Below are 21,966 nucleotides of genomic sequence, written 5' to 3' on the forward strand. Positions count from 1 at the left end.
TTTTCAGGGTAGTGTTTAAAATTTTAATTTGTTACTACTAGGTACAATTAAGATATTGGCTATTACAATGTTTATAATAACATAATACAATTAATAAAATAATAAATTACAATTAAGTTTATATGGGCACATGTCAAAGAAATACAAATAAATTAATAATTACTAACAAATGTCATTTTAAATATTCATCAATAGTATAAAAAGAATGTCTATTTAAATATTGAAATAACTTATCTTTTAAACATTTCATGTCATTTATTAGTGGCTTCATTACGTCAGGTAATTTATTGAATATTTTTATCGCCATAATATAAAAACTATTGTTATACAGAGCGGTTTTATGTGCGGGATATCTTAATCTATTTGTATGACGTTTATTTTCAAATTCAATAAACATGTTTTTGTTTGCGGCCACAAATAAGACTACCTCATAAATATATAATGATGGAAATGTTAATATGTTAAGCTTTGTAAAATATGGCTCACAACTATCTCGCTTGCACAATTTACAAATAATTCTCACACATCTTTTTTGAAAACGGCTTAATTTGCTTTATCTAGGGGTGTATGCAACGCCAATTTCCTAACTCTATTGGCTGAGATAAAGCGCAATCACACCAACCCAGATTTAAACTGCATTTTCTTGTAATGTAATAAAAATCAATAGTAAATTGAGCAAACCAATAATAACGCAATTAGCATAACATTTATGGCGAAGGCTATGGTTAAATGAAAATAAAATGATGTCGCACCGCAGTTACCTTTGATTTTGCAAGCAATTGTGAGATCGAGACAATCGAGACAATTAAAGAAATAAGTATTCTTAATAGGTACAATCCCCTACTAATATTATAAATGTCAATGTAAGTTTCTTTGTTACGCTTTCACGTAAAAACTACTTTACCGATCCTCATGAAACTTTGTACACATATTCTTGGAAGTGTTAGAAGTAAAATAGGATACTTTTTATCCCGACATTAAGCTCGGTTCCTTTGGGACGGTGGATGAGTGTTTGACGATTTTACACCATAACTTCGACAAATTATAACCGATTAAAATAATATTTTTTTTACTATAGAGGTTACAATATGTGTTTAATTTTGCCCAAACTGCGCGAACAGCAGCAAACCCCTCATTTAAGGCTTAGCGATACTGAATATTTTAATTTTTTTTCGATCTACAACTAAATTTAATGCCACATCTAAAAACAAAATCAAACGCAGACGAAGTCGCGGGTAACAGCTAGTATTAAATACAAAAAAATTATTGAATTTTTTTTTATATTAAAAATAACCGACTTTTTTTTATTCAACTATAAAGCAACAAATAAATATATTATACAACATTTTTAAGTAGGTGCTCAGTAATAATAAGTAATTTTACTTGGCGCCAACTTAAAAATGTTATTATGTATAGATACTTCGTATTCTTTTTTATATTATAGTGTATATAGCATGGAAAACGCCAGTAATTTTCTACATTTTTCTTGGCGGTTTATAAACGACAGAATTCTGAGCTAACAAGCATAAAAACAAACAAAAAAAAATACAACCGAATTGAGAACCTCCTGTTACTAAATATAGATCCAATACTTCGCATTTCTTTTTGTATTATAGTACTAGCATGGCTAGTAATAGCAATTTTCTACATTTTACTTGGCGGCTTATAAATGACAGAGTTCTGAGCTAACAAGCATAAAAAAAAAACTAAAAAAAAATACAACCGAATTGAGAACTGTGTTACTATATAAAGATCATATGCTTCGTATTTCTTTATATATTTTAGTACTAACATGGCCAGGGAATTAGGGAATTTATAATTACTGAATTGTCTCTGGTCTGGTCTGGTGGTAGTCTTTGGCCGTGGAGGTAGTGTGTACCGACAAAGACGTGCCGTTAAGCGATTTAGTGTTCCGGTGCGATGTCGCGTGGAAACCGATTAGGGGTATGACTACCATACTGCTTAACATGTTAGCCCGCTTACCATATTAGACTGCATCACCTCCCATCAGGTGAGGTAGCAGCTAAGGGCTAACTTAAAGTTCAATAAAAAAATCCACACTTGCCCAACGTGGTGGACTACGGCCTTTAACCATTCTCGTAGTGAATTATAATAACAGGAATATTTTCGTATTTAAAACATGTTTAATCCACATAACTAGTTATGAATTGGGAATAATTTGATAAAATTAAACGTTCATTTATCATAATAATTGAGCAGGTAAAAATATTTGTCAATTTAAGGAAATTCTTACTATTTTTAGCCACATAAAACCTATTTGTTAATTAAAAAAAAGATTCTACTTTATCCGGCTATATTAAAATTGTCCATACATTACATATAACTAGCAATGAGGTGACCAAATAAACTATAAAGTCCAGCAGTGGACGTCAATAGGATGAATTGATAAAGGACTACGTAAACGATAAAAAACTTGGGTGTAAATTATTGCTCTAACCAGGTTGCTCTTCTAATAATTTAAAATGACATTGTGAGATGGTGATAACATTAAAAAAAAAACACCCGGCTAAGTTTGTTGTGGGCTTCTTCTTAGACCAGGACGCGTTTGGAACCCTCGTAGCTTTAGTTTTAAGTTTACGAATGGTGGTTATCGCCATCATCTCACTACAGTGTAATTCTTATGTACGTATCAAAAGTGCCACCTATGGGCCTACTTGAATAAAAATTAAAGATTTTTGACTTTGAATTTGACTTTGATGATGATATTATTATATTTTATATTATTATGATTATTATATTAATAGTAGTCAGTAAAGTCAATATGACATCTTTAACAAAAATCGTTATATTTCAGCCAATTTACAGAAAACCATGATAAAATTTACACTTAAAACTTCCGCATCAGTGAACTGTATTAAAACTCCGTTTGGTAGTTTCTCTAATTTTCGCGCCCAGACAGACAAACAGACAGATTTGGCGGGGGACTGTGTTTTATAACATATATATAACATTTTACTTTAATATATAATATAATATAATATGTAGAGAAGATACAGAAAAGTAATTTTATTCTTACCTGTAAGTTTATGGAAACTCCGCACAGGGGGTTCAGTGTTCAGTTCACACATGTAGAGCCCTGTGTCAGTAGGTTTGACTGACTTGATCACTAGAGCCCACACGTCACCGCCCTTTTTGATTCCCGGCCCTTGGAGGGGTTCCTCTGCTGTGATGAAAATTTAAATGTGTAAAACAAAATTCCTAATCATGTACAACGTGTAAATGAAAACCGAAATAATACTTCTCAGGCTTTAGAGGTGCATTATGTACTTTCTTTTTACTGAAAGTTACATGCAAAGTAAAAATCATGTGACTCCTGCCACTTGATTAGGTACGCGTCGCGTAGCGTAGGCACTATGCGCGTGTCGGTCTTTTATCTTTAATAGGGTTGTCATAAGTAAACACTTAGAATGTTTTGAATTAGTTTTGTATGGAAAAATAAATATGCTTCTGTTGATTTAATTAAATTTTTACAAGGTTACAATATTATTTTTGTAATTCTGTTACACGATGTAAATATATATAATTTTTAATATAATGCAGGAACTGTTGGTTATAAAATGTATACTAACTTCGATTCTGGAACGCAAGCTATTTCTTTGTAAAATTTCGCCAAGATCAGCTTAGTTTTAAGTCGTGAATAGGTAACAAAGGCTTTTTTTTTTAATCTCCTGGGAACGTTACTCTAGTGATTTTACGAAATGAAAAGTTCCTGTGCTTATCTCAAGGATGAAAGCTATTTATCTATGTGTCCAATTTAATAAAGATCACTGCAGTGGTTACACAAACACATAAATAATCTGACAAACAAACCTTCTCATTTTTAATATAACTAGCGAGCCCGGCTGACGTCGTTCTGCCTGGAAAAGCCCGCACGCCAAACAAAAAATTACAGAACAAATTTGAATAACACCACAACAAACCTATATATAAGTATACAATTTGGCTGCCTTATCGCTACTCAGTGATCTCTTCTTTTCTTATACCTTTTTAATAAACGACAGCGCCACCTGCCGGGCCCAATTTCAATATACGCACTCGATTTCATCCAGATGAAATTGATTTATACTTACAATCATCATGCAACACCTGTATCCTCTCATCCCTCGTGACCCTTACAGCACCAGCAGTCAGCACCTTCAGATCCCTGGCCCGCTTCCACAGCACCGGTTTCCCCCTAGCGCCGAGCACTACGCAGGTCAGCAAGGCGTCTTCACCGCTCTTGACAGCTACTCCACCAGCCGGTGCACGCATCCATGCTTCTTTCGGCTCTTCATCTTCCGGGTTGCTGCCTGGACTGTTTGCTGCTTCGGTTTTGGATTCTGCGAAAAGAGACTTGTTGTTTAGGGCTTGCCATTTTTGGTTATTTCTAGGAAACCTAGCGGCCAGAATAAATTGTTTCTGCCTAAACTTGGAGAAAATGTAAGTAAAAATTAGTAAGTCATCATCATCAACTCATTAGCAGCCCGTGCCTCCTGTCAGAATGTTCGAGAAGGGTGTAGGCCGTAGTGTACCAAACTGGCCAAGTTCGGTAACTTGAAAGAAAAAGAAAGAAAGAAAAATCGTATTTATTGTCACACATTTGTGTTAAATGTTACATTTGGGTCATACAATTGTTAAAGTATAAAAAAAAAATGTGTGACAAAGGTTGGATAGAAGCAACTTACTTACTTACTTTGCGGAAATCCATGATATATGTACTACGACAAATGTACTACGACAATATACGCATCGGCATTTAGCCCCAAAGTAAGCGAAGCTTGTGTTATGGGTACAACGATGACTGATGAATATTTTTATGAATAATATACATAATACTTATAATATACAGATAAAAACCCAGACACTGAAAAACATTCATGTTCATCACACAAACATTTATCCAGTCGTGAGAATCGAACCCACGGTCTTTGGATGAGAAAGCAGGGTCGCTGCAAACTGCGCCAATGGGCCGTCAAAACATATACATATTGACTTTACAGTGAATAATAACAATTATTCATTGTAAAGTCAACATCTCCCGAGGATGCTCCGGTTTCGGAACGAAACGTGCGCAGAGGGTATATTGCCGAAGATCTGTTTGGTGTGGAGTATAAGGATTGAGGAAATTATAAATTACACCACACAGATTCTCCTGCTGTTCGCGGAGTATAGCAAATTAAGCTTGATTTTGATAATAGTGTGACAAAGGAGCTGGCTTAGTATAGCTGCATACTAAAACGCGCAGCACTGGTTTTCAGCCATCCCCATTATTTTCGTCACTGAATCCTCGCGACTAAACAATAACAATATAATCATAAAAAGGACAATAACATAGAATATATTATATAAACAAACAAAATATATTTTTTACATTAACACAAGCTTATTTACCCCTGAGTCCTTCAGGGGAAATACAAAATCATCAAAGAGGTAAATAATAAACAAAATCAAAAATTAATGTAATGTGAGAGTATTTAGTGTGCATTAAGAAACAATTATATAAAAGTACTAAAAGGTGTGAAAAGTAATAATATGTTATTTTTTGTTTATTTATTTATTTTTTATTTACTAGTGGTCATTGAGATTTTTTGTACAATCATTTGAAGAATTTTTTAACTCTATTTGTAGATTAACTTGTATTTGTAAATTTGTATTTTAACTTCATACGCCATTGAGCACTTTATGTAGAACTCTCAGGCATGCAGGTTTCCTCACGATGTTTTCTTCTCCAAGTGTTGGAATTCACGGTCTTCCTTTTATTTCTGCTCAGTATGATCGGTATATGATTGGTATTATAAAACTAGAGTGTAAATTTTTTTCTCATATGGCGAGTTCCAGTTCCGGTCAAACCAGGCAATTATTTTAAAATCTGAGAAATGAATGCACTATAAATTGTTCTAAGTCTTCTTTCATGTTCCATCTACAATATTTAAGGTACTTCCCCTCGATGTGGCATAGCTGTGAATAGTGTAAAATAACAAATACAGCTGTAGGGTATTTTTTTATTTAATCCCTAAATTATTCAAAAATAACATAATTTTTTTTCGCTGTAAAGAACAAAAAAGATTATTCATAGTTTAAGTTATTTTAACTTCATTTAACAGTACTCAGTTCTTTAACCTGCGTAATCACTGGAGTGCAATTTTGCGTCCTGCGTGCAACCAATCAGAAGATTCTGCGTTCCAGCCTCCAGTCTTGTGATTGGCCGCTATAAAACTCTCGAGCCTCGCTTTAGTGATTGTTTTTCATTATATTACTTTACTAAGTAAATAATGTTGTTGTCTGGATGTTAATATTAATGTGAATGAGCGATATGCGTAGTTTTTTCGATTGCTAGAGAGAAAGAGATAAATAAAAGCGGTGAGTTGATTGGTGGATATAATAATAGTAGTATTCCCTCGTACTGCTATTTCAATTGCCTAGATGTTAATATGAATGTGCATGAGCGATGTCGTTTGTTCGAATGCTAAAATGAAAGAGGGAGATAAAAGCGGTTTGCTGATTGGCGGATTAAGTAAAAGTGATAATCCCGTGAAAACAGTTTATACTGCTATTGCAATCAGATTCGTTAGATAAATTAACTGAGTTAATTCAATTATCTACCCAATTAAAGCTTATTTGAAATGAAAATTGTTTATGCCTAATTTACGCTATGGTCAGTAAAGCCAAACGATGTTAATTATGGAACAAAAAATAACGGTATGTTTTTGTTGTACTATTTTATTTGTTACCATACCATACCACACTGTTGCCATAAATATAGATGAAGAACTAATAATTAATTAACAATGTACCCAAGAAATGTTTATATTAAAGTTAATGTCAAATCGAACGTGGAAAACGCTTCCGCTGTGTCGTGCATATTTGCGTCTTTGCCACAAATGCCAAAGCTCTTGCTCAACAGCGTGTCTTCAAATTCGCCGTGCACACAGTTACGCTTGGTTTGGCTTAGGTTTAGGTCCTTACATGTATCCCTATGTTTTAATTTTATAAACACGATCAATGTCTGCTTTGATAATACACGACCGGCGTTGACTAAATTAATAATGAATAATTGCAACTATGTGACTGAATTTATCGGAGTTTTCATTAACGATGTAAAAGGTAATCACTGATTTTGAAGATTTCAGGGAATCCACGCCCTTCGGGCCGCAGCATTGCAACAATACTGCGGCAGAAAAAAAAATGGCGTACGTAGAGTAGGAATACTTCCCCGGACCAGTACTCTCATAAAAAGAATAGACAAATGTTATTTTTGTTGTTTTTTGTGCTTATTCGTATAGCGTTTGAAGTAGTTAAAAAACTTTGACAGTTTTGGTTACAAGCTCTCAGCCTATGACACGTTGAAGCGTAGACTTTTCAAATTATTGTGAGTCGATGCGACGAATAAAGTCTTTTTTTTTTCTTTTATTAAAGGGTTTGATCAATGAATGTTAAAATGTAAAATGTTAATTTTTTATGTTGGAAAAGCAACTGCTGTTTCTTGCCGGCTTCTTCTCGGTAGAATCTGCCTTCCGAACCGGTGGTAGAGTCACTACACACGGACAGACTTGACGTTTCAAAAGTGCTTGTATTAGGCCTACTTGAAATAAATGAATTTTGAATTTTGAATTTTTTGATTTTTATAAATCATGTTGTATAGCATTCTAGCTTCCCGTGAAAGCGGAGAAGCCAGAATGCTATTAAAAATACCAACATTCATACGTTCTAAATTAAACTTAATAAATAAATTTGTTCTTTCCACCTCGTTACGTACACATTCCAAAAGGATATGCTGGATGTATCCAGCATTCCACATTCTGTACAGTTTTGGTTACAAGCTCTCAGCCTATGTCACGTCGAAGCGTAGACTTTTCAAATTATTGTGATTCGAACCGACGAATAAAGTTGGTCGCAGATATACCCGCTATATATTATGCAACAAAAAAAAAAAAAACTTGACTTTTTTTACGGAATTATCATGAACATTATCAACCAATAGGCCAAGTGAGGTATGGTAAACTTCACACACCTTTAAAAATGTTATAGGGAAATATCAGGCATGGGTAGGTATTACGATTTTTTCCTTTACCGTTTAAGTAAGTGATGTTTTAAATATCTTTAGTTAAAACGCACATGACTTCGAAGTTATAGGTGCGTGCATGAATTCGGTCACCCCAAAAGAGAGGCCGGGCAAAAAACTAAAACAAAAATGCCAAATAAATTAAGTCAAATGATAACAATATCGTCAAAACCGTTCATGTTGATTAGTTATACATGGGTTTTCCATTATTAGTTTTATTTCAGTTAAAATTTGGTCGTAAATGGGCTTTAGTTTTTAGGTATGAGATTACTTTTAGCTCTTTAATAAACTTAGGTATCTTTCAACTGCCTCCTACTTTTATTATTTTATTGAACTTTTATTGTCCTACAAAGGACTTCATTTCCTTATATTTTGGTTCGTAAAGAACACTGTTTAATTTAGTATTTAAGAGGAATATACAAGGTTGGCTTCCTATTAAATAAATAATTAGATACATTCACTTTATTTAATTTAGAACTTATTACCAACTAAACGAATTTTATTTACACTTTAATTTTTTTCAGTGTCTGGGTGTTTATCTATATATTATAAGTATTTATGTATATTATTCATAAACAATATAAATCAGTTAGTAGTATCCATAACACAAGCTACGCTTATTTTGGAACTAGATGGCGATGTGTGTATTGTCGTAGTAGTATATTTATTTATAAGATCAGCCACGCGCCTTCGTTTTTCAAGGGGCTGGATTTTAAAGTGATTGAGCCTTGATTCGTAGTTGTCTCTATATGGGCAAGCAATATCTTTGAAGGCCAGGTACCTCGTGAAGGAGCGTTGAACTCCTTGTAATTCTTGGGGCACTTACGCTCATTGGGGCAGTGTGCTATCATCTTTAAGCTCGATTTTCCGCCAGTGCTCTTTCCGTGTGATTTCCCATGAGCAAATTCGCCATTGCATATGGCAAAAGAGCGTAGTCCTGTACCCTTTGCGGTTAATTATTATATTTGGATCGAATTTTACTTTAATTCACAAAAATCATTAAGCAAGCTTCTTGTTTATGGTTGTCTATTCATCATCCGCTAAAATTAAATTACACAGTGAAGTTACAATAAGTTTTCAAGCAAAGAGTCTGGACCAAAAGAACTCAAGAACATGTTAAAGTCGTAACTTTTTTTTCTCTACAAGTTAGCCCTTGACTTCAAAATTATCTGGTGGTTAGTGATGCGGTCTAAGATGGCAGCGAGGTATCCTGCTAGGGGTACCCTACCATACCCCTAATCGGTTGTACGAGGCAATGCAGAAAGCGCTCTGGTGCAATGCCTTGTACCAATGCCAACCAATCTTTATGGTCTACTTTAAATAAATAAATTTCAAATTTAGAATTATTTGGCAAATATTTATTTAAACTCTTAATTTGCACACAGAAGCACGCAGACGGATACAGAACTATGAAAATAGGCTGGTGTTTATAATGGAACTATTCAGCATTAATAGAAACTTGCATATTTTATTAAATGTGTAACATGTCGAGTCCACCTCGGTAGCCACTCAACATTAACCTTAGAACAAGTTTTGCTTGCTCGCAATCGTGGACTCATTTTCGCATATCCAACATTGTATCGGCAAAGTAAAATGGCCCTAATTTTACAAGTTTTATTTTATTTTATTTATTTATTTATACACTTTATTTGTACACCACAAATAGTAAAAAAGAACAATGGACACAACAAAAATAGACTTAAAAAGTAGGATACAAAGGGCGGCCTTATCGCTTAGTAGCGATCTCTTCCAGGCAACCTTAGGATTAGGGTATAACCAAGGGGTTTTAGAGTCGCAAATCCTGTACTTCTGATTTTAGTTCCACAAAAGTCCAACCTTAATAATTGTATGCGAATTTGAGCCATAATCGAATGAGAATAAGATCCATTTTATCCAGAATAACTCCAAAACGATTGCGAGTGAGCAAAACTTGTGCTAAGGCTACTGTTGAGTGCTGTTGACATGTTTTGAATTTGAGCCCAACACACCGCTTGAGAACACTTAGTGTATAAGTTAAATAAGACATTACCATCACAGTATGATCCTGTTTAAAGTTTGTATTAAACGTAAGCTACAAGAAAAGCCTTTATAAACTATAAAGGATTACGTAAACGATAAAAAAGGTCTAGTGTGAATATAGCGGTGAAAGCTCAGTGGTTAAGACTTCGGCTTCACTTTCGGGGGTTCGAGTTCGAATCCCATCAAGCAACTAACTAACTTTTCTAAGTTATAGTGCGTTTCAAGCAATTAAAATATCACTTGCTTAAACGGTGAAGGAGAACATCGTGAGGAAGCATACATGACTGAGATTTTTCCATAATGTTTTCAAAGTGTGGAGTCCACCAATCTGCACTGGGCCAGCGTTGTGGACTACGGCCTGAACCCTTCTCTTTGTGGGCTGAGACCCGTGCCCTGTAGTTAGCCGATACAGGTTTGATAATGTGATTTATTTATTCAACTTACACTAGTATTACAGGAATTTTCTTAATTCACTAGTGTAGATTCTGATGCACCTATCTACAGAAATTATAAATCATATTATATTAACCTACATACTAAACATGATATATATATATCATGTTTAGTTGTTATCATGTTCATGTTTTTATATATATATTATGAGGTGTGAATAATAATTGCTCTAATTTTTGATTTGATAACAATCAGAACATATTGTGGGCTTCTTCTAAGAACAGGGCGCTTTTGGCACCATCGTACTGACGCTTTTTTATCTTATTCGCGTATTCACTCTTGTGAATGAATGTGTGTAAAGGTGTGTAAAGGGTACTTTGTAAATTTAAAAAAATTTATTAAATTTTGACAGCAAAAGGGTACCCTTTTTCTTTTAATACAGTAAGTAGGTTTTCAGTATCGTCACATGATAAACTCTTTAAATATGTAGTTATTACTATTTTACAATTTATTTTCTTGAGAGGGTAGATGATCAAATAAATAAATAAATATACTACGACAATACACACATCGCCATCTAGCCCCAAAGTAAGCATAGCTTGTGTTATGGGTACTAAGATGACTGATGAATAATTATATGAATAATATACATAAATACTTATAATATATAGATAAACACCCAGACACTGAAAAACATTCATGTTCATCACACAAACATTGCCAGTTGTCGGAATCGAACCCACGGCCTTGGCTCAGCAAGCAGGGTCGCTGCCCACTGCGCCAATCGGCCGTCAAGATTGGTAACTAATTTATTTTGTTATACAAATGGGGTCTCAGGAAACAAAATATTTTTGTAATAAACGATGTGTTTCATAATTGTGATCTTTTTACTACGGTATTTTTTCTAAATTATAAGTATTCATGTATATTATTCATTAAAAAATATTTACAGTTGTCTTAGTACCCATAAGACAAGCTACGCTTACTTTGGGGCTAGATGGCGATATGTGTATTTTCGTAGTATATTTATTTATTTATAATCAATGAGATAAAAGTATGGGGGGCAGGAAGATCTCCAGGTTCAGGCACTTATCATGCTCGCAGTAGGCCGATTGGATCTGTACCACGACATAATGCCGCTCGGGACTTAAAAGGTAATTCTGACCCGCGGCGCACCTCTGATAAAAAGGTCATCTGTACCCTCATTGGTTGCCTCGAGAATATAAATATGAAGACGATAGTCAGTGGTAGCACTGAGAGCGGAAAGCGATTAATTTTGTGTACGTTGATGTCTTTCAGTGCATCTAACATCGTTGATACAGCTTATGACTGCAATTCATACTTACTTATATTATAAATACGATAGTGTATTAATGTTTTTAATACTTATTCAACTACTGAAGGTTTATTTATTATAATAAAATTCCAAGAACAATAATTTGTCAAAAATAATATTAATTACAAATTAAAATTAATATTTACAAAAACTATAAGCCGTCTAACTGTTCACTTATGGGCATGTTACCTAAAATGCTGGCGCTATTGCTACTTTGAATTGCTACACTTAGCCGTTGGGTTCCGCCAGATCTTGGGTCACCAGACGTCAAGAACAATTTTTGATCAACGTAGTCATTGCAAAAAATTACGGTGCTTAAGCGTTTGAGCAAATTCGGCAGCTGGACACACTTTGTATTGGTCTGTCCTTCACGCCTTAACTAATGAACTGGATTTCGTTGGAAGAATAGAGAGTAACATAGGAGTATAAACGGTTCATGCGACATTTGTAAAAAAACATACTAAATGAAGAACGCAGGATTCCTCACAATATCTGCCTGCTGCGTAAACAAAAGTGATTTTTAATTGCTTAAATTGAAAACGCACATAACTCCGAAGTTAGATGTACGTGCCGGGACGGGAAACTCGGTCGCCAGATTTGAAGCAGAAGCCTTGCTAGGTTATCATCTTTTTTTCTTCTATGTTAGGATACCATGTATTGCCAAATTATATCATGTTCCACAGAGCAAATTTGGCGGACGTATGTCAAAGCGTCGATAGTTCAGTAGGTAGGAGCTCGACTTCACTTTCGGGGGGCCGAACTCGAAGCCCAGCACGCACCTCTAACTTTTCTAAGTTATGTGCGTTTTAATTACTTAAAAATATCACTTGCTTCGACGGTGACGGAAAACATCGTGAGGAAACCTGCATGCCTGAGAGTTCGACATAATGTTCTCAAAGGTATGTGGAGTCCACCAATCTGCACTGGACCAGCGTGGTGAACTACGGGCTAAACCCCTTCTCATTGTGGGAAGAGACCCTGTAATGGGCCATTAATGGGTCGATATGATGATGATGATGTAACCTGGAAATTATCGCATATTGCACGAAGCCCGCACCCGTTGAAGTCCAGCAAATCAACCTGTATGACAAGTGACGGTTTTATTTACACTCTGCTCAAATGGATAAATATTGTGCCTAAATTCAATATTGAGCTTTCGGTTGAGTGAGTGATTTGTGTTTGATAGCCATTTGTTCGATCAACATTTCTATGCTGGTGTGATTCGTTGTTTGTAACGTTTTAATTGAAATGTTATTAGAATGAATGGTTTAATTATATCAAACTAGCTTCTGCCCGCGACTTCGTCTGCGTGGACGTGGTTAACAATTTTTAGAGACCGGTATAGAAAGTGCATATCCTTTTCCATAGCATAGGTGTCATGCATACCAAATTTCAAAGCTGTCTGCCCGTGGCTTAGATCGTAAACAATTTTAAATTTTTCCGATCTAAGCCACGGGATAAAAGGTAATCCTTGTTCTTTTCCATGTCAAAGTCTACATGCATGCCAATTTTCATCCCAATCCGTTCAGCCGTTTTTGCGTGATTGAATAACAAATATTCACACTTTCACATTTATAATAGTAGTAGGATGTTTTCATTCATTCTATAACAAGCCTTTGACAGCGCTTTTATCTCGGGGTAAGGTATCATGCAGTCTAAGATGGCGGGCTAACCAGTATGAAATGCCAGAGTTATGGTAGTACTATTAAACCAACACCCCTAATTCCTATTTGAAATTATATTACATATTCTTATAATATATCATGTGATAACCAGCCACTAAGACTTTTTGTAATGGAAACCACAAATTTGTTAGTTGAATGAATGAATGAATGAATACATTTTTATTGTGCACCGAGAAAAAAAATAGTAACAGAAATATAAACATAGAGCAAGAGAGTTAAATTTGGCCGTATCGCTACATAGCGATTTCTTCCAGGCAAACAAAGGCGATAAAGGAATAAACATAGAAAAGAGGTAGTCGGTGCCACAAATAAGATATTATATATCAATCATATTTATATATTTGTGTTATACATGTATATATATATATATATATATAGTAGTATATAGTTACTAAATCGTTTAGTAGCCTTAGCCTTTAAAACATGCCTAAACTTGAATAAAGATAATTTATATTCGTTTAAAACTACAAAGCAAACGCAAATAATTTAAGAATCGCTAGAAATGAGAGCATACCTAGTGACTTCATTTGGATTCAGCGCGGATCCGCTCTCGACAGCGCTGGATAAAGGAATCATCGCAAATTGAGCGGGAATCCGCACATAGGCTTTTTATGATTCAGCCTCAAATGGACCGATATTGTTCCCCCAAATTCAATACTCGTATGCGAATTGTGTGAAACTGATTGATTTTGTGCGCGGCTCACTTCTGCGATGGATTTTTTTGATGAATATCGCTGAATTACTTCTACAGGTATTCCTTTTATAGTTACAGTTGACGCACCAAGCAGATGGCCCCCCTGGTGGTAAGTATTCAGGATAACCATCGCGTAAGCGTATGCTCTAGCTTCATAGTTTAATATAAATTTACTGTGAGATGGTGATAACAAAAAAAAAAACGCTAAGTTTGTTGTGGGCTATTCTTACACCAGGGCGCGTTTGGAACCCTCGTTGCTTTAGGTTTAAGTTGGCGAACGAAGTTATCACCATCCCCTTACAATTATGTAAACATATATGTATGAACGCTTCATAAGTGCCTGTGATACATAAATAAAGAAATTTTGAATTTGAATTTTTGAATTTGTATGAATAGAGCAGCGTAGGTCGGCACTCAACGAGGTGGACAGATGACATCAGGCGAGTCGCCGGGGGCCGCTGGAGGCAAGCGGCCCAGGACCGTGTATTGTGGAACTCCCTACAAAAGAACTATGTCCAGCAGTGGACTTCAATTAGTGATGATGATAATAATAAGTAAAGCAACATTTCGCAGAGCATGCAAGGAACACTTGCCGCACTGTGTCCACCAACCCAAGGCGAAGGTTATGAAAATTAACCTTAATTTGCTATACTCCGCGAACAGCAGCAGAATCTAAGGAGATGTTGACTTTACAATGAATATTTGTTGAGTAACTTAACAATTATTCATTGTAAAGTCAACATCTACCGAGGATGCTCCGGTTTCGGAGCGAAACGTGCGTAGAGGGTACATTGCCGAGGATCTGTTTGGTGTGGAGTATACGGATTTAAGTAATTATAAATTATAAACTACACTATACAGATTCTGCTGCTGTTCGCGGAGTATAGCAAATTAGGCTTAATTTTTATAATATATTATGGATTTCCGCAAAGTAACGGATGCTTCTATCAAATATTAAGGCGTACGTGTTAAGCCCCATGTGAAATGAAATGAAAATACACTTTATTGTACACCAAATAAAAAAAAAAAACAAGCATTAGAAAAAAAAGGAGAAAAGGTACAATAGGCGGCCTTATCGCTTAAAAGCTATCTCTACCAGGCAACCTACGAAATCAAATTGAATACATGAAGTTGAGAAGAAGGGTTAGGGTGTACACAAAGTAATACTTGAATAATAAACATAAATTACAAAAAGATACATACTTCATAAAAATTAAAAAAAACTAAATATATATAATATAATATTTCGTTGGCCAAGGTAACTGCCCGCTCTAGGATCACGGGTAGACTCGATAACCCTTTTCGATAATTCTTTGAAAAGGGCTCTTGCCTCCGGACCCCACGATCCCAAAGTCTCTACTCCAAAAGGCACAAAAATGAAGCTGCTATCCAAGTTTTCATATTTACGCCTCTTGGCCTGCTCGACACTGGAAGCAGCCGCACCTACCATTGACGAGGTGGCCTGGATGTGTGATGCAGCTAGGGTATCAACACAAGTTTCATCCCACAGAAGTGACCTTCCAAACCTCCACCTTGGAGGTTTGGAAGGTCACTTCTTTGCCAGCATCTTAGGAACTGTGCCTCGCTGCGGTGGTTTCGAGGACGTTTTAGATTTTATTTAGTTTTAAATAGTTTATTTTAGGTTATATTTATATTTTAAAGAAACAATATGACTATATATACCTATATGTCATAAAGAGGCCAGAAAGGAAACGAAGAATAAAAAAAGATAAAACACCAGCAAACAAGCCTTTAAGACCGAAAACCAGTGGAAATGCAGCTTAGCGGCATAAATAAATATGATGGTAGTACTTCCCCGGACGAGCTCCATCACAAAATTCTTTATTTCGTTACCATCTTGGAACGCATCATAACTTACCAAGGGCTTGATAAAAAAAAAAGTTACGTGATCCCTGGAACTGGTACGTGTTTGAAACACAGACACACTGTTATTTTGTTTGAGTTTTATTTCTGTCTGCAGACCGGACAGCCCCTTTGGTAGCGTCCGTCTGTCACCAGGCTGTATCTTACGAACTGTGATAGCTAGACAGTCATAATATTTACAGATGACATATTTGTGTTACCGCTATAACAAGAAATACCAAAATAAGTTGTTTTTTGGCCTTTTTATAGATACGTACGGAACTATTCGTGCGCGTGTCGGACTCGCACTGGGACGGTTTTTTATTTATCTACACGTTAGCCTTTGAAAGCTATCTTACCACTTGGTAAATTTCGACATAAGCTCTAAATTTAAGGTTAATTTAATGACGTCCACTGCTGGACAGGTCTTTTGTAGAGAGTTTCAAAATCTACGATCTTGGGCAGCTCCCAGAGACTCGCTATCTATCCACTTTGTTGGGGGCCGAGCAGCGTAGCTACGCTGTGTTTACCTATCGCCATTTCAGCACCTTAGGACCCCAACGTCCATTGGTTCTGCGAGCGATGTACCCCACCAATTGCCCCTTCTGCTTCGCGACTCGCTGCGCTATATCGGTAGCTCTATTTCTTTTCGGATCTCCTAATTACTGATTTTATCCCGCGGAGATACTCCTTGTGCCCGCTGAGAGACTCATGGACCCTTCTTATGAGACAAATAAACTACGAAGTGGGTATACAATCCAGATTTACTAATGTTATCTAAGAAAAGGATTTCACCAAGAACTAGGATATAACAAGATTATTATTATCATACTTTGAAAATAAGTTTAGATAGTAAATATTGTTCGTTCATAGTTTTAAAGTTAATATCCCTTAGGGGATTTGAGATACGATCCGGGGTAAAATTGCACATTGAAACACGCGTACAACTTTGTACCTTATTTTAATGGGATAGGTGCTATAAAGGCATGGCGATTGCACTTCGGATCAGTATCATAGAAGTACAAAGAAAGTCGGGACCAACGTGAAAGGAAAGACCATACGGAAAATATTTTCATCACTATATTTTCCGTACACACAGTCGTTCCGGAATATAGTTATTAAAAGTATTTGTTTAATATGCTATGTCCATATTCTGTCTATCTGATATTTGTTATTGGTTTGTATTTTCTTTGTTTTTATCGATAGTCTGACGACGATAGAGTGATTGTATACTCATTGGTAATGTACCATCTACGATACCAGAGTACGATACCGAATTTTAAACATGTTAGCGCAATTTTGTCATTTAATGACCCTAAGGATCAAACATCCAAATTACTGCACTGATTTACCTTTTTCTTTATTTTTCCCGTAAGGAAAAGGCGAAGGTATATCACCGCGCAGCCATGTCCTGACGTGTTATTTCAAATAAGGGCTCAGGTTCGAATTTTTTTATCACGGCTCATAGCTTATACAAAGTGTTATATTTCCTACTCATTCGATCACGTGAAAGTTAACTACGAGTTTTTTATTTGTGGTATCCAAAGATGTGACAGTACGGTTTTCTAGTATAGTATCTAGATGGCGCTCCTTCGATACTTTATAAATCGTAGTTTACTTTTAATTACCACAGGAATATGAATTAATATCAGACTTATTCATAGCGAGTTATTAAGGGCCCTTGAGACTTTCTTTCGTCCATGCCTACCGGAGCACATCAAGCAGTCTTCGCCCCCATTTTATGACTACTATTTTTCCTTTATATCATTATTATCTGTATGTCACATAAGTAAGAAGGCATCTCATTACTTGCACGTCTCCACGGAAGAGCAATCCGTCGGCTCACTCAAAAGAAATATTCTACTGAATATTGTAGAGTTTTCGCAGTTTATTTTGCCACTTTGATATTATTTCGTTAGGTAAAAAATTTGAATACGTGTACATTACCTATTCTAATAGTCACGCCTTTCATTTTAAACCCATATGGAGGGAGTTATGAAAAATAAAATATTTACCGTTTTATGGTCGCGGCCATCTTGGATTTGAAATTTTTCATAGTAAACTTTGTTAGTATTCTTTCTTTTTTGGTATTTTGAGTGCAAGTGGAAAGAGTGGCGAGTTAAATGCCCAAAATACAGGATTACCTAGTAATGGTACTAACGGATGTATGGTTGTTGCTAGGTTTTTTTTTGTCAAATATTTTTTTCATTTCTTTTTCATTTTGGCGAGGCTATTTCGGACCGCGTTTCATCAAACACTCTAGACTAACTCACCCTTCAAACATCCATACGTGAAATACGATGCTACATACAGACATACCAAACCACACACACAGCACGTCAAACTTGAATAGAAAACGCAAAATGAAGATGAAAGCGCAAACGTAAATAATTGAAAAGATCAACATCGTGCCTCTCTCAAACAGCGCCCGGGGAAAGTATGTCGTCGCGGAAGTACAATACAGGCTGCTCCATTTCAGGCTGATGAGGAAGCACAATGCCTTAGATTATTCAGGCACGCTGCCTGTTGTAAGACGAGACCTCGGCCGCTTGGAATATGAATTATTACACTTTCTTTGCAGCTTTGTTTTAAATATGAATTTAAATTGTATTCCTAACATTTTGAATTGTAAACAAGCATTTTTTCTGCCTCCCCGTTATAACACTGATGCTGTACAATTCAAATTCTATTTTTTTTTAACTACAACTGTTCTGCTCTTTTGAACTTTCAAGCACATGTATCTGTTTGTTGTGATTCTACCAACGGTTTACGAGGCAGATTCTATTACGAAGAAGCTGCCTAGAAACTCAGAAAAATCACTATAAACGTACTGTATGCATTTTACTATTCATTTATTTTAATATATGACTTTGAATCAATACAAGTATAACAACAAAATAATTAAGGATATAAATTGAATAAATACAATAAGAAATATTTACAGTTTTAGTAATTTTTAACGAAAGTCTGTCACATATTGGCTGCATTTATACACACATGTGGTGGAGAGTGCCTAGTTTTATTGTTATTGGTTGTCGTTCTTATGTTTCGGTTATGTCATGATCTTTTTTGTGTGTTAAATAAATAAATAAGTTTTTTTTAAACTGCGTACTTTATACATATCTTACCTTAAGCCCAAATACCAAGTACATGGTTATAACTTTATAAATTACATAAATATGATATTTGTAGGTACTATTGTTGAACCTTTTTTTTCTTACCAAACTTTAAGCGCAACGGAGGCTCAAATAATATCAGACTGTAGATAACAACTATAGTAGTAGTTGCAGTATGAAGAATTACCAGTCTTAACAAAATATTGTCTTAAAAACAACGTTTAGCCGTTTGGGCTGTAATTTATCTGTCAGTCAGTAAAGACAAAGCCTTCAATAGGTATAGATAGAGGTATGTTTTAAAATAAGACAAGTATTTTGTATTTGTAATTAAAATTATTTTTAGCAACAAAACATGCAATTAAAGATACCTACATATCGTAAAATTAATTAGCCATCATAAAGGTACATGCTTAAAAGACTAGAAACACTTTTTGTGATTAAGCAAACTGTCGTTTTTCTTCAAACGTTTTTACGTTACTTCTTGGAAAATCCAAGGTTGCTATGACCTTACTAAAAAACTACTGTAGAAATATACAAAAGTATAATTAACGCTATAAAATTATGCTAAAATAATAAGCCACACTCTTGAATACGTAACAAGGTGAATTGTTAGAAATACATTAGTGCCAACAAAATTTACAGCAATAGGTACCTACTGGTATCAAATATTGTATAAAGATTGCCTTTATAAAGATATATAATATACTAGCTATTGCCCACGACTTCGTCTGCGTTTGATTTTGTTTTTCGATGTGGCATTCAATTTAGTTGTAGTTCTAAAAAAAAATAAAGTATTCAGTATCGCTAAGCCTTAAATGAGGGGTTTGCTGCTGCTGTCCGCTGAGGAGTTCTGTCCTCTATCTCCAACCACATTGATCACATATTATAACCTCTATAGTACAAAAATAATTATTTAAATCGGTAATAATTTGTTGAGTTATGGTGTAAAATCGTCAAACACTTTCATCCCCTCTCCCATTATCTCTACCCGTTATTGTTATTTTTTCTATAAAGATATATGAGATAATAAAACCTATTAATTTATTTAAAAATTACATGTTCAAAAAACTAAACAATGGAAACTGAAAACAAAATAAAAATTTATTTCATACTCGTATATTAATGATTATCTGAAAATAAAATTTGACTAATAAATAACTATTTCTTAGTTTGAAAAAGAATGAGACATTACTCATTCGACCATTGATACTAAAACTAAATTAATTTAAAATAAATAAGTAGAACGATTCAATAGATTTGTAATGCGAAAAAAAGAAAGGTTTGCACGACTTTATGGCAATACATGATTGGACCAATTTTATTTTGAACTTACTTACCATGTTACCCATGTTTAATGCAAATAAATTATTTATTACATGATTATGTTTCGAGGTTTACATGCAGTGGACCAGGACTCAGGTCTCCTCTGTTCTGTGCTAAAACAAATGTATCCCACGGGAACCGTATAATTTTTCTTGAATAAAAAGTAACTTATGATGTGCTATCTAGAATAGAATCTATCTCTGTGCTGAATTTCATCCAGATCCGTTCAGCTATTCTGACGTGACGGAGCAAAAAACATTCAACCATCAAAATTTTTGCGTTTTTTAAATATTTGGTAGTAAGTATTAGAAAATAACGGCAGAACAAGATAATAACGACGCTTGCAATAAACGTTTATTTCACTTCCAAATTTGAAACACTAATGCCCCCTTACATTCGAGCTCCGCCTTTTTATATCGTTGAATGAGTAAGATTATTGACAGCTGTCAATAATCTTACTATTTCATTACAAATCATTAAAGTATATTGTTATTGTGTAAATAATATTTATAAATCATATTATTAAGTTTATCACTTAAATATCACTTTTACAGAGCCATTAAAATATATCTATAATATTTAAAAATAGAACACGTACTTGAAACAATATCCTGTATTGAAATTCAAGTAAATACAATATTATTATAATTTAGGGAATAATTAAGTTATTTATTATAACTAATTTACACAGTTTCTTATATTCGGCCATTCTGACAAAAAAAAAAGTTTGTCCTCAAACTACTCTACCCTAACATAATATATATCCTACTAAATTTAATCACAAAATTCAAATTTATAATCTATATCTTAATCATCTATTTATTCAAAAAAATAATTAACACTGTTTTACAGTGCCCGGTACGTATCTTCAGGCTTATACATTCTTCTAAATCTGCCCGGAACTTCTTCAGGCGTTCACATATTTATATCAAGTCTGCCCGGAATTTCTTCAGGCTCATTAATTAAAACAATCATATTTTTTTTTAATTCATACCTAGGATTTCCTTTAAACTTGCAATAGTTTTAATTAATTTGATTAAGTTTCTTCACTATCTGTACTATCATTGTCGCAGTCAATGAGTGTGTTAATCCATGGTTGTATCTGATCTACTGCCCATATATTGCTATATTCTTTCTTGCCTAAATTTAAACCTGGTATACTGGATATTTCGTATCTATCGTTATTTAACACTTTTGTTATTTTATACGGTCCGGAATAAACGGGTAGTAACTTTCTACTTTTTCCTTCATTACAATTTATTTGCTTTTTAATTTTAACCAAGTCACCTACAGAGTAAATTTTTGGTTCTTTTCTTCCTACATCAAACCGTTTCTTTTGTTGTTCTTGATCTTTATTTATATGACTACTGATTTCGGATCTAATTTTATCTATATCCTGAGTAGAGTTTCGTGTGTCTGTAAACATCTCACTGAACATATTTTCACTACTATGTGTTAAAAGTCTACCAAATAAA

General features: G+C 34.6%; 1 protein-coding gene across 3 annotated transcripts in view; it reads right to left on the bottom strand.

Annotated features, from left to right (window-relative positions):
* The window catches only part of LOC120630837 (Ig-like and fibronectin type-III domain-containing protein 1), a 225,004-nt gene that overhangs the window by 36,402 nt on the left and 166,636 nt on the right, over positions 1–21,966 (bottom strand). For all 3 annotated transcript variants that reach the window (XM_039900132.1, XM_039900133.1, XM_039900131.1), the window contains 2 exons: positions 4,092–4,340; positions 3,038–3,184 (listed from right to left, as the gene is read on the bottom strand). In XM_039900132.1, coding sequence (XP_039756066.1) covers positions 3,038–3,184; positions 4,092–4,340 — 396 coding nt within the window. The remainder of the gene's footprint in view (positions 1–3,037; positions 3,185–4,091; positions 4,341–21,966) is intronic.

The sequence above is a fragment of the Pararge aegeria genome, chromosome 17 (genome assembly GCF_905163445.1).
Source record: "Pararge aegeria chromosome 17, ilParAegt1.1, whole genome shotgun sequence".
Lineage (NCBI taxonomy): Eukaryota > Metazoa > Arthropoda > Insecta > Lepidoptera > Nymphalidae > Pararge > Pararge aegeria.